This window comes from Eumetopias jubatus, unplaced genomic scaffold (genome assembly GCF_037043125.1).
Source record: "Eumetopias jubatus isolate StellerSeaLion01/CBP00866 unplaced genomic scaffold, mEumJub1_p1.0 scaffold_3, whole genome shotgun sequence".
Taxonomy (NCBI): domain Eukaryota; kingdom Metazoa; phylum Chordata; class Mammalia; order Carnivora; family Otariidae; genus Eumetopias; species Eumetopias jubatus.
The window spans coordinates 115,870,268-115,884,336 of NW_028274809.1; the positions used below are offsets into that span (position 1 = coordinate 115,870,268).

Consider the following 14,069-nt stretch of genomic DNA (forward strand, 5'->3'; position numbering starts at 1 on the left):
GAGAAGAGACCTGAAGATGATAAAGAGAAGAACAACATGCCCTCTATTGCCTTTTTCAGTTTCATGTTCAGTGTCTCCTTTACAGGCTTTGTCTATTCAGACTTGATTATCATCAAATATTAGAATAGTGAAACAGAACTTTGGTTTGGTAACTATGACAGTGATATAACCAGAGGCTCTATTACGTCCACTTTATAAAATTACCTCCAACTTTACGAATAAATCTAGGGAGGTATATATCGTGGATAAAGTACTTCTAAGATTTGGTTCCCTATGCTTTGTGACTGCTAGAAATAAAAGCAGAAATTTCATCCAGGTCTAAGGGAATTATAGTTTGTGCACACTCTAACAGTTTAATTTGCATAATAGAATTTTACCTTCATGTAGAATACCCTTTCCATAATTATTAGCCTCAACTTGAATAACAATCTTAACTATATCCTTTTCTTATACCTGAGGTAGATGGAGTTAGGTAGGATGTAATGGTACCCTATGACTTATCACGCTGGTATTTCAGGTCCTACTTGTGCAGACAGATAGGTTTTCTACCTTAAACTAGTATCAAATTAATTTCCTTCCTTAAACATCACGCATCTCAGAAGAGTAATTTTTTTCTACTGCCATTGATTTTGCATTTTTTACCCACTCCTCTTTAGCCTTTTGCTCTGTGGCACTGGTCTCTACTACTCTTTTCAAAGTGCTTCTGAAATGGTTCCCAAAGACCTACAAAATTTAAGGAGTTTTCTACTCTGTCGCTATCCTACTTGATTACTTTTAAAGAGTTGGATATTAACTTCCTCACTGTTGCTGTTTTCTTCCCTAGATTCCACTATCCTGCATTCTCTGGGCTTTCTTCTTACTTCTCTGGTACTCTGCTCCTTCTCAATTTCATTCTTTGGCTTCTCAGTCTCATTTTGACCCCTTGAATGCAACCTGTTTTCCAAGACTCTGATCTTATCCCTCTTCAATCTACATTCTACCCTTTAGGTCACATACTCTCATGACTTAATTATCACCTCTATCAGGATGCTTCCTAATCCTGGCTACATTCTTATCTCCAGACAGTTGCTTGTTACACTCATCTACCACTACAGGGAGTCCCAACAGCTTATAAAGGTCAACATTTCCAAGCTCAGAGTTAAGGTCTTTTTCAACCCAGTCCTCCTTTGCATTCTCCTTCAAATGAGGCAGGCTAACATTGAGGAAAGAGCAGGGCTTTAGAACTCGATGGACTTGGAATCAAATCATGGCTGCAATACTGACTACATACCAATTTTCTCATCTTTAAAATGGGGATACTATAACTTAACCTTGTAGGCTGCTGTAAAGATTTAATAATGTAACATTATGTTATACATAACCAATCCTCAATAAGACGTAGTCTTATTTTCTCTTAGATCAGTTAGTACTATCATTATTCTATCATTATTCCTAGTTAGGCTGGCTGGAAAAAGGAGTGACCACTGATTTCTCCTTTTCCCTCATCTCTCCAATCCTGCCAGAAACCAGGTTCTACAGAGCCTATTCCATAGCATGTCTCAATTACATTTTCTACTTTTCACTCACAGTTGTAAATTGGACTATTCTGAAGCTTAACAAACTTCCTGCCTCCAATCTCTTCTCTATTAATTCACTTTTCATACTGTGGTCAGAGATGAATTTTTGAACACTGAAGCGCTATTATTTCCAGAACTGCCTGCTGATTTCTCCTGACAGCAGTGTACAGTTCACATTTGGGGATTCTGCCTCTTAGGTGTCTCTGTTCACATTCCAACCACACAAGAACAACAACAATGCTTTTACAGTGGTCTATATTTTATAAAGTTTGTTTCCCCAAGAGACCATTAATAATGGTTATTTAATCACTGTTGATGCTAAATAGAGCAATATGGTTATTTTTGCTTTCCTGAGCCTGAATGAAATGGAATTTGAAGACAAATTTATGATGACTATCTTGTATTTCCTTTCCTGCTTGCTTTTTGAGTATTTTTTAACCTGAGGTCCTGAGTAAGAGCCATGATATCTGGAAATGCTTTTTTTTTTTTTTTTTTTTCCATTTTGTCTATTCACAAGTACCTTCAACTTCTCGGCAGAATTTCAGGCTTCTTTCATAAATTAGTTGCTCTACAATGGTAAACTTTATCCATACTACTGCTTTGGTAACAAGCAGATTTGCTAACGTTTATTCACAATGACGTAACAAAACAATTTCTAGTTTTTCAAACCCATATCTCTTACATATAACATGTTTGAATCCATGAAACCTTCCAAATATTCTTTAAGCAGTCACATAGTAGTTTTCTCTATAGCTTTCTGTTACTTTTAACTTCTACCACTTTGAGAAAGTGAATCCTGTAAAATTACTACCTGTTTTTCTGGACAGTAAGTGAAACTTGATGTATCCAGAGGTATACTTCAGGCAACTTCAATCCTCTGGAACTCTCCAGCTTTCTTATTTAAGTTGCAAACCCACAAGAAAGATCTTTTTCAGCACTTGAAACAACTGTCATGAGGGACATGTAATAAAATATTTATGAAGATTTCTCAGAATTTATAGTCTTATATATTCTAAAGCAGTGCTGTCCCACAGAAATATAATAGAGCTACATAAGTCATTTTAAGTTTTCTAGTAGCCACATTTAAAAAAGTAAAAAGAAACAGATCAACATGAATTAATATCCCAACATTATTACTTCATCATGTATTCAAGATCAACTGTTCATTCTCACTGATACCAGTGATAACGAACTAGTATTATTCCTAACAATGAGGACAAAAATCAGAAATACAAATTAAAAGCATGAAAGTCTAAGGCCATTCAGTGTAAGGGTAAGTAATAGACTCTAAAATCTAACTAATTTAATAGACTCTAAAAATCTAACTAGCCCATCACTATGAAACTGACCTTCATAATGATAATCCTAAACTGTCAAAAAATAGAGGATAAATTATGCACATTATAACACTTTGAAAAGACAGGGAAATATATATATATATATTCTTGGAGGGCTTATCAAAAAGAGTTACAAATGTTAAAAGTTTAATCCTGTTTAAAGGGTAAACCTCAATTTAAAAAATCACATTTATATAAAACATTTCATTGTCTGATACTGCCAACTAAGTATTAATGTTACTCCTATAAATTCTGACCTCTGTCATAACAGGTTTCAGCAAGATGTCTTCCTCAGTTTGTGTTGGAAAATTTGTTATTTTATGGCTTTATAGACTTTGATCATTAATCCTTCTAGTATGTTAATAGTCCACAAGTCCTATCTATTTCCAGTTGCATTGGGATATAACTGACATAAGGTGTACAAGTATGATGGTTTGACTTGCATGTATTCTGAAATGATTACTGCAGTAAGTTTAGTTAGTATCTATCATCTCATACACATACAATAAAAAGCAAAAGCAAAAAAAAAAAATGTTTTCTCCTTGTCATGACAACTCCCAGGAGTTACTCTTTCAACCACTTTCCTCTGTATCACACAGCAGTGTTAACTATGGTTGTCATGTTGCACATTACACTCCTAGTACTTATTTATCTTCTAACTGGAAGTTTGTATCTTTTGATCACCTTCCTATGCCCACTCCCTGCAACCCTGCCTCTGATAACTACAAATCTGATCTCTTTTTCCATGAGCTTGGTTTTTTGTTAGAGTTCACACAGAAGTAAGACCATACAGTAATTGCCTTTCCCCGAGTCCCATTTTTTAAAGATTTATTTGAGAGAGACCGTGCGTGCGTGTGTGCACGTGACCACAGCGGAGGGCCAAAGGGAGAGGGAGAGAGAGAGAGAGAGAGAGAATCTTAAGCAGACTCCATACTGTGTGCAGAGCCCAGTGCAGGGCTTGATCCCATGATCCTGAGATTGCGACCTGAGCTGAAACCAAGAGTTGGACAATTAACTGACTGAGCCACCCAAGCACCCCACCACGAGTCCCTTTTTTTCCCCCGTGAGTCCTATTTTTAAAATGGGTCCCCAGAAAGAAGCTTCTCACCTCCCATTATTTCAGTTCTGTATGTTTCATGAAGTGCCCCTAACCACACAAAAATCCAAAGGTATCTGTTTTGGTGTGAGGGTATATTTTCTACGTGTTTTAGGATACTTTCTGGAATTTTATACCAACATACTGATCTGAAATATTGAGGCTAGTCTACAGTTATGCTGAACTCACTACGTTCTAGATATTCCAGAATTCAATTTCCTATATTGTATAATGGGTTCTTTTTCCTTAAATAAAATGTAAGAAAACTTAACCAGCTTCCACATAACCAATTCAGTGATTAATCAATGCTCCCTGCTCCTCCTGTAGAACTCCATGACAGATATTCACAGAAAGCTCTTCGCAAATCTCAAGAATGCTTGCACACTCCTGCTCTCAGCTAAGCTCAATGTTTGCTAAGTCTTTTGTGTTTCCAAACCAATTATACATTGCACTTGTTACTGTAATTACTTAATTTTATTAAATATTACTGTGAAGTAATAGGGTTTTCTGGAAACACCAGAAAGCTGGAGAAGTTTGTTTTTTAAAGATTTTATTTATTTATTTATTTGAGAGAGACAGAGAGAGAGCGTGAGCAAGCGCACAAGTAGGGGGAGTGGCAGAGGGAGACGGAGAAGCTGGCTCCCTGCTGAGCAGCGAGCCCAATGAGGGGCTCAATCCCAGAACTCTGGTATCACGACCTGAACCAAAGGCAGATGCTTAACCAACTGAGCCACCCAGGTGCCCTGCTGCAGGAGAAGTTAACTACATGGGGACACTGGGACATTGGTCTTCCTTTGTGGCTTAGGTGAGAATGTAGCTTTAAAGACAAGTAAATTTGGTGAAAAATCAGAAGAGCCTGAAATGGAAGCATTAAGCACAGAGACTGTGTAAATTTTTTTTCCTGAATGGTGATATAAACTGCAAATATAAAAGCATAAAATTTAGTCTCTTGGATCTGCCAATACCCTGAAATATGTGAGCCAGTACCACCTGCAGCTGCCAGATCCCATTAGAAACTGCAATGTCAAGGAAAGCACGACGGGATATCCTACACCTGTTCTGTTCTGATGGAAAGCTTGATTCTTTGAGTTTATGAGCCTTGGTTAAACATGGGGGAGAGGGTGATGGTGGTGGTGGTGGTGTGTGTGTGTTCCACTCGCAATAATGCAAATATTTATATCAATGAAAAATGAGTCTGAAAAGAGTTGCTTCAGTAAAAAAGGAAGGAGGAATACTTTAGAGTTATTAAGGCACACTGCTAAAGAAAAAAGTTGCTTCTAATTAGGGTAAGACTGTAAAGAGTGGGAAAAATCACAAAGATCTTGAAGGATGCTACATTCAGACTGCTTCAGACCTGTCTTTACATTTTTTCTGGATTTAAAGAAAACAAACTGGAAAATGCAGATGATAAATTATGGACATACATAGGCAAGAAAAACAGGTAATTTCAATCAGTGGCTCCACTTGAAAGAAAAGACCTTGGTTCTGGGGCACCTGAGCGGCTCAGCTGGTTAAGCGTCTGCTTTGGCTCAGGTCATAATCTCGGGGTCCTTGGATTGAACCCCGCGTCGGGCTCTCTGCTCATGAGAAAGTCTGCTTCTCCTTTCACACTCTCCCTCTGTGCATGCGCGCACTCTCACTCTCTCTCAAATAAATAAAATCTTAAAAAAAAGAGACCTTGGTTCTAAAATGGATGTGCATTTATTTAAGTTAATTAAAATGTCTGTTATTCAGGTATCTTTATTTTTAAAAATTATTCTCCCTTTAACAGATTATTTAAATTAATTGAACTACTGATAGTGGCCACATTGAGTAAGATGGGTTCTACTACACTTTAAGCTAAAACACTGAGAACTGCATCTGCTACTTTATTGTCCACTCACATAGATGTTCATGTCATTTACCTTAGTTTCCCCCACATGCTTAGATTTATATACTCTTTATACCCTCTTCCAGATAATTTCTAAAATGTTAAATAAGCCTACTTTTTATTGGATCCCACTGTTCTATAAATTGATTCTCTGGTTAGAACCTTTTGCTATGTCATTTGTTTCTAGTCTTTGAGACAGTTTCTTGTATATAAAAACCAAATATCTCAGTAATTAAATTGGCAAAGCCTGTGGAATGAAACCTTGTCAAAGGTGTTTACTGAGGTATAATTCATATACAATAAAATGCACTTGTTTAAATATACAGTCTGATGAGTTGTAACAAATTTATATACCCATGTCACTACCATCCTAATCAAGGTCTAAAATATTTCCAGCACTTCAGGAGGTTCCCTCATGGAAACTCATCAATTTGCAGTCAATTCCTTACTCCCTCTCAGCCCCAGGCAACCAATGATCTGCTTTCTGTTAGTAAAGACATGTTCCTTTTCTAGAGTTTCATATCAAAGGAATCACACTGTATGTACACTTTTTCCTTCACTTAGATTCATCCATGTTGTACTTACTGGTAATTTGTTCCTTTTTATTTCTGAGTAGTATTCTATCGTATGGATACAATTTGTTTACCTAGTCACTTGAACACTTAGGTTGTTTCCAGTTTGGGACTATTATGAATAAAATTGTTATGAATATTCCCATACGGGTCTTTGGGTGAACGTATGTTTTCTTTTCTTTGACTAAATACATGGAAGTGGAACTGCCACATCATATGCTGAGTATACATTAAGAAGCTGCCAATTTTGTTTTCCAAAATGTGTATATCATTTCACATTCCCACCAGCAATATAAGAGAGATCCATTTGCTTCACGTCTCAAAGTCTTTTTTAAAAAAAGTCATAAAGTAGTCATTTATGTATGTAATGAGTAATTATCAATGGTAGTTCTAAGAAGTTAGTATGTACCAAGTGCTGTTATATATTTATCTACATGTTCTATTTTTTTCTTCACAAAACACTCTAATACATTAAAAACATTTAACTCTGGCACATACCCAACAGTTTATGTGCAGAGGTATTTTTTAATATTACCATCAACATTCTTGGAATGGAGTGAAATTTACTGGTTTTATGTCCTAGAGTTGTCTTGGAAACGTATTTTCATTTAAACAGATTTTCAGCTTTTCAAATATTAGCTTTAGCAGATTCCTGGAAAATCTGCACCCATTTATACCTATGTGTAGCTTTTTCATTTTCCCCCCTATTCTTTATAAAGGCTTAAGTTTTAATTTTTCTTACTCCTTTATTGGGGGTAGGGGTGTATAAGAATAATTCTGAACATATCTATGAGGCCCTTTCTACTGTATTATCTGCAGAAATCATAAAAATAAAACCCTAAAAAGTATAGATGCATAAGGTCATTTCTCCCATAGGAATATTATGCTCTGTTCCTTAACAGTTTCCTTTGTTGTAATATGGAAAATTTAACACTTCTGAATATATGAATGATTTCTTGACATTTCATATGTAAGCAGTGGATATAATTTTAATTTTTATGGAAATGTAAAATCACACAAGCATCTAAATGTTTTATGATAAACTAAAAATAAGTAGAATCTGCTTACCTTAAAAAATTCCTTTTTCTCAACCATCTCATTACCATCTGCATCCAGCATTTTAAAAGCAACATGAAACCCAGTATGAGGTTCTGCAATTAAGTGAAAAGTGAAGTTATTTAAATGTTGGTGAAATGCAAATTACTTATGATCTATAAGTCTTCAAATTTGAAAAAAACTTCTAGAAACTATATATAAGTGCCTAAACAGATAAAAAAATGACCTTTTCTTATTATAATAATTTTCAAAGGCTGATATATTTTCACAGCTGTGCTGTTCTACTATTAAGTGCTCTGCTTTTCAAAGCAAAATTAATTTGAGAACTTATTTCTTTAACTCTACCAGGGGCTTTCCTATATTCTTATAGTAACTTGGCTATTTTCATACTGATTATTACTCTTTATTTCCCTCAGAGTTGGGTTTTTAAAAAATTTTTTATTTTGAAATAATTTTAGACCTAAGAAATGTTGTAAATATAGTATAGTGAGTTCTCATATAGTCTTCAGCCAGCTTCCTCTAATGTTAACATCTTCTACAACTACAGTATCATTGTCGAAACTAACAAATTAACACTGGTAATAGCATTTTAAACTGAACTACAGACTTTATTTGGATTTCAAGTTTTTCCACTAATGCTATTTTTTCTACTTTAGGATCAAATACAAGAAACCATGGCTCAGTTGGTTAAGCGACTGCCTTCAGCTCAGGTCATGATCCTGGAGTCCCGGGATCGAGTCCCGCATCGGGCTCCCTGCTCGGCAGGGAGTCTGCTTCTCCCTCTGACCCTCCCCCTCTCATATGCGCTCTCTCTCTCTCATTCTTTCTCTCAAATAAATAAATAAAATCTTTAAAAAAAAAAAGAAACCATGTTGCATTTAGTTGTTAGGTCTCCTTACTCTGCTCCAAGTTGTGAAAGTTTCTCATTCTTCCCTTGATTTTCATGACCAGTCTTAAGAGTACTGATTAGGAATTTTGAAGAATGTCTGATAAGGGTTTTTTAACATGTGAAGGTTAAGTCTGATTCTCTTCTGTTCAACAAGTCTTTTAAGGAGAGAGTTATGGGGAGCCACAGTACAAAGGAAGTACAAGGGCTAATCTAATCCAACAGTATCATTTTGTTGATACAGAAACTAAGGTAGCATGAGAGACTATGGACTCTGAGAAACAAACAGGATTCTGGGGTGGGGGGGTGGGGGGATGGGTTAGCCTGGTGATGGGTATTAAAGAGGGCACGTATTGAATGGAGCACTGGGTGATATACGCAAACAATGAATCATGGAACACTACATCAAAAACTAATGATGTATGGTGATTAACATAACATAATGAAATAAAAGTAAAAAAAAAAAAGAAAGAAACTAAGGTAGCAATAATGTTTTAATGATAAAGACATAAATACCAAACTTCCAAAACCTTGTTTGGTAAGAATACAGAATTCCACATGATCACTGAGAAAAACTTTGGGGTACTTACTAGTGAGGATTGTAAGCAAGAAAAGATACTCAGTATACGAAATTAGTCCTGAAAGAGATAAAATAAAAACATCAGAAGGTAAGTTTTAGAAGGTTTAGAAGTAATCATATATAGGGGTGCCTGGGTGGCTCAGTTGGTTGAGCAACTGCCTTCGGCTCGGGTCATGATCCCAGGGTCCTGGGATCGAGCCCCACATCGGGCTCCCTGCTCAGCGGGAAGCCTGCTTCTCCCTCTCCCACTCCCCCTGCTTGTGTTCTCTCTCTCTCTGTCAATTAAATAAATAAAATCTTAAAAAAAAAAAAAAAGAAGTAATCATATATAGATACTATATGGAAACTTCACCTAATTAAAAACACACACATTTTGGGGCACCTGGGTGGCTTGGTTGCTTAAGCGTCTGACTCCTTCTGCTCAGGTCATGATCTCAGGGTCATGAGATCAATCCCTGTGTCTGGTGCTGGGCATGGAGCCTGCTTAGGATTCTCTCTCTCCCTCCGCCCCTCCCCCCTCACAAAAGCGGGGGGATAAAAACACACACATTTTTACTTTAATTTACCTCTCTTTGGTACAGTGGAAAACTTCTGTAATAGAGAGTTAAGTACAGTACTAATACTTAAAAAAGATACTATCTTTTTTCATCAGGTTACTATTACTAGTAAAAAAGGGGAATGGATGTTGGCTAGCAAATAACAGGTATCCACTACAGGTTTTATTTGCATGGCACTTCATGCAATTTCTATCTAAATTTAATTATTCATAACATCTCAAGTGAAGCAAATTTAAAAATTCAGTAGAGTAGCAGAGATCTCAATATACAAAAGGTCAACCTATATTATTTAAAATGAGATTAATTAAATCTTTGCAGCAGTAACTTGATTTTTCTTTGGGAAACCATTCCTTCCCCATTCTCAAACACATAGTTTTGGTAGGATGACCATCCTCACCTTTGAAGGTAGAAGCTGATAGGCCTAAGCCAATCATCGTACGCTTACTGAATTGGTGCAGAGATGGGCAAAAGGCTGACCCAAGCTAATGAGCAGGTTCCGTTAGTCTGGCTGCAGGGACTAGTTCAGGGATGGGCCTTGACCTAAGCTGGGTCACTCAGAGTGGAATTTCTGACAAGAATGCTAAATCATTCACTTTATTTTTTCCCCCTCCCCCATTCCCCTGGGCTTTGATGATGTGAGAATGTTTCTCTTAGGAATGTGAGGCAATGGAGAGAGTGCCTGGAACTGTCAGAGAGCCAGTGTTTAGGGCCTGAGAATGCAGCCAATCTTTAATTGGCAGGCCTGAAAGATGGATACTGGTGATGTCTGAGCACTGGATTAAACTGAATTTGAAGCTAGCTCTGTGTCTGGCCACTACTAGCTCTACAACTGTCCTTTCTTGCTCAAATAGGTAGTGTCTGGGTTTATGTGCTTGCAATGAAAAGAATAGCAATAAATATAGAAACAGTGTCTTGTAAATCATGGCTTCCTGATAAGCTAAAAATAATTTTCCCTCTGGATCATAAGTTTGATATAATAGCAAAATACACAATTAAAAAAAACTTTATCATGGAAAACTTCAATCATACACCAAAGTAGAGAGAATATAATAAATAACTATTATATATATCAACTTCAGTAATTAACTCATGGCAGTTCTTGTTTTATCTATACCTCTTTTCACTCCCTTCCCCCCACTTCCCACTGAATTATTTTTTTTAAAGATTTTATTTATTTGAGAGAGAGAGAGAGAGTGCGCGTGCACAAGCGAGTAGAGGGGCAGAGGGAGAGGGAGAAGCAGACTTCCTGCTGAGCACTGAGCCCAACTCAGGGCTCTATTTCAGGACCCTGTGATCATGACCTGAGCTGAACTCAGACACTTGACAGACTGAGCCACCCAGGAGCCACCCCCCGCACTGGATTATTTTAAAACAAATCTCAATATATTATTTCACAGTAGAAAATTCAAGCTGTATCTCTAAAAAGACTGTCCCCTTCCCACAAATATACTTGCCACACCTAAAAAATTATCAATAATTCCTCAGTATCATCAAACTCACATCACTTTTACAAATGTCCCTGTTTCAGAAAAACATTTTTTCAAGTGTGCTCAAATCAGGATTCAAAAAAGGTCCCTGCATTACATTCGGTCAAAAGGTCTCAAGTCACTTTTTTTTTTATTGTGGCAAAATACACATAACAAAAATTTTACCATTTTAACCATTTTTATTTATTTTTTATTTTATTTTATTTATTTTATTTATTTATTTGACAGAGAGACAGCGAGAGAGGTAACACAAGCAGGGGGAGTGGGAGAGGGAGAAGCAGGCTTCCCGCAGAGCGGGGAGTCCGATGCGGGGCTTGATCCCAGGACCCTGGGATCATGACCTGAGCCGAAGGCAGACGCTTAAAGACTGAGCCACCCAGGCGCCCCTAACCATTTTTAAATGTACAGTGTAGTGGCATGAAGTATTGTTTTGCAACCATTATCAGAACTTTTTAATCATTAAAATTAAAACCCCTGCCTCCAGCCCCTGTAACCTCTCTTCTGTTTTCTGTTGCTATGAATTTGCCTACTCTACGGACCTCATATAAATGGAATCATACAGTATTTGTCCTTTTGTGTCTGGCTTATTTCACTTAGCATAAGGTCTTCAAGGTTCATCCACATTGTAGCATGTGTCAGAATTCCATTCCTTTGTAAGGTTGAAAAATATTCCACTATATATATATACACCACATTTTGTTTATCCATCTGTTGATGGACATCTGGGTTGTTTCCACCCAGCTAATGGCTATTGTGATTAATTCTGCTACAAACATTGGTGTACAAGTATCTCTTTGAGTCTCTGCTTTTAATTCTTTTGGGTATTTACCCAGGGTGGGATTGCTGGATCATATGGTCATTTTATTCTTAATTTGAGGAACCCTCATACTTTTTTCAAAAGTAGTGGCACCATTTTACATTCCCACCAACAGTGCACAGAGGTTATGATTCCTCCACATCCTTGCCAACAGTTTTTTTCTTGATAATAGTGGTATTAAGGGGTATCTCATTATGGTTTTGATCTGCATTTCCCTAATTGTTAGTGATGTCAGGCATCCTTTCACATGGAAATTAGTCAACTTTATATCTTCTTTGGAGAAAGGTCTATTCGAGTCTTTGCCCATTTTTTAATAAGTTTGGTTTTCTTGTTGCCCTATATGATTTGCAAATATTTTCTCCTTTCCTGTGGGTTGCCTTTTCATTCTCTTCAGAGTGTACTTTGATTCACAGGTTTTAAATTTTTCTTTTGCTTTCTGGTCTTAAATCTTTTTTTTTTTTTTTTAAGTAGTCTCCATGTCTAGTGTAGAGCCCAATGTGGGGCCTGAATTCATAACCCTGAGATCAAGACCTGAGCTGAGGTCAAGAGTCAGATGCTTAACCAACTTATCTGTTAAAGATGCCTGGTCATTTGACCTGTAAAGTTTCCTACAGTCTAGAAAATTTTGCTGACTGCATCTTCTTGGTGTCATTTCACATGCTCCTCTAACTTCCGTATTTTTTTTTTTTTTCCTTTTAAAGATTTTATTTATTTGACAGAGAGAGAGAGACAGCAAAAAGGGAACACAAGTAGGGGGAGTGGGAGAGGGAGAAGCAGGCTTCCCGCTGAGCAGGGAGCCCGAAGCAGGGCTTGATCCCAGGACCCTGAGATCATGACCTGAGCCAAAGGCAGAAGCTTAACAACTGAGCCACCCAGGCACCCCTAACTTCTATACTTTCTATAAACTGGTACTTAGATCCAGAGGTGTGTTGAGATTCAAGTTTGATTTTGGTAAGAATTTTTTTTTAAAGATTTTATTTATTTGACAGAGACAGAAGAGAGAGCACGAGCAGGCGGAGCAGCAGAGAGAGAGGGAGAAGCAGATTCCCCACTGAGCAGGGAGCCCGACATGGGGCTTGATCCCAAGACCCCAGATGATGACCTGAGCTGAAGGCAGACGCTTAACTGGCGCCCCTTTGGCAAGAATTCTTAATTAATTGATTAATTAATTTTTTCACCGTATCATTATTTTTAATGTCCAGCATTTACAATACAAGGGCCAGAGCTTTCTCCCCAGCTCAAGTTTATAAATTCTCAATTGGCTTGTGAGGCCAATAGGGATACTTCTTCTTGTCTAATTTGATTTCTGGGAAGACTTCATTCAGGTCCTCAATGGTCATCTGATCAAATGCAATTATGTTCCTCATCTTCTCCAGCTCTTTTTCATATTCCTCAATCCTGGCCTTTGAGAGAGACAAAAACTCGGCACAACTTTTCACATCTTCTTTTTCTTCAGCATCTACCTGAACAGTATATTTTATCCTCTGGCACAGGAACCTTCAGGGCATTAAACTTCTTCTCAAAGTCATCTACCAAAACAGCCTTCGCCACATTGGCCTTGTAGTAAGCCCAGTCGATAGCAGGTGGTTTCTCAGGGAGAGTAGCCAACCTGGAGGTTAAGTGTCTCATTCCAGGATTTCAGGGAGTTAGCAATGACCTTCTGGTTTCGGGGTATAATCTCCCCAAAAGCTACCCAGTCAATGGTTTTTAGAGCAAGTTTTCGTGCAGCCATCTTGAGATCCTTCACTGACGCCAGCAGCTCAGAGTCCACAGCAGCAAGGAATGGAACTGGGTCCAAGAATTCTTAATAGATGGTGCTGTATACTTCCAACAGGAGGCCAGAATAAAAATGTTTATAAAAAATGCTAAATACTATTGAGAAACAATGATAATAAAAGTTACAGATTTTGGAAATACGTGAAATCATTTCTAGATCTTAGATGATCAGAGATGTCTCAGAGGAAGTAATTCTAAAAATGATCTTCAAACATATAGAAAATTCCAAATGAAAATTTTAATTAAGAGGTGTGGGATAGGGGTGCCTGGGTGGCTCAGTTGTTAAGTGTCTGCCCTCGGCTCAGGTCATGATCTCAGGGTCCTGGGATCGAGCCCCGCATCGGGCTCCCTGCTCAGCAGGAAGCCTGCTTCTCCCTCTTCCACTCTCCCTGCTTGTGTTCCCTCTTTTGTTGCGTCTCTGTCAAATAAATAAATAAAATCTTAAAAAAAAAAAAAAGAGATGTGGGATAATAGATGAA

The 14,069-nt window shown here is 37.5% G+C and overlaps 1 protein-coding gene and 1 pseudogene across 2 annotated transcripts in view; both read right to left on the reverse strand.

The window, feature by feature from the left end:
* Positions 1-14,069, reverse strand: part of MICU2 (mitochondrial calcium uptake 2) — a 173,143-nt gene that overhangs the window by 65,238 nt on the left and 93,836 nt on the right. The window contains exons 5-6 of one of the 2 annotated variants that reach the window (XM_028104924.2): positions 8,964-9,011; positions 7,500-7,582 (exon numbers count right to left, since the gene is read on the reverse strand). In XM_028104924.2, the coding sequence (XP_027960725.2) occupies positions 7,500-7,582; positions 8,964-9,011 (131 nt within the window). The remainder of the gene's footprint in view (positions 1-7,499; positions 7,583-8,963; positions 9,012-14,069) is intronic. The other variant, XM_028104932.2, reaches the window with a different exon arrangement.
* LOC114210648 (ATP synthase peripheral stalk subunit d, mitochondrial pseudogene) lies at positions 12,991-13,628 on the reverse strand (annotated as a pseudogene).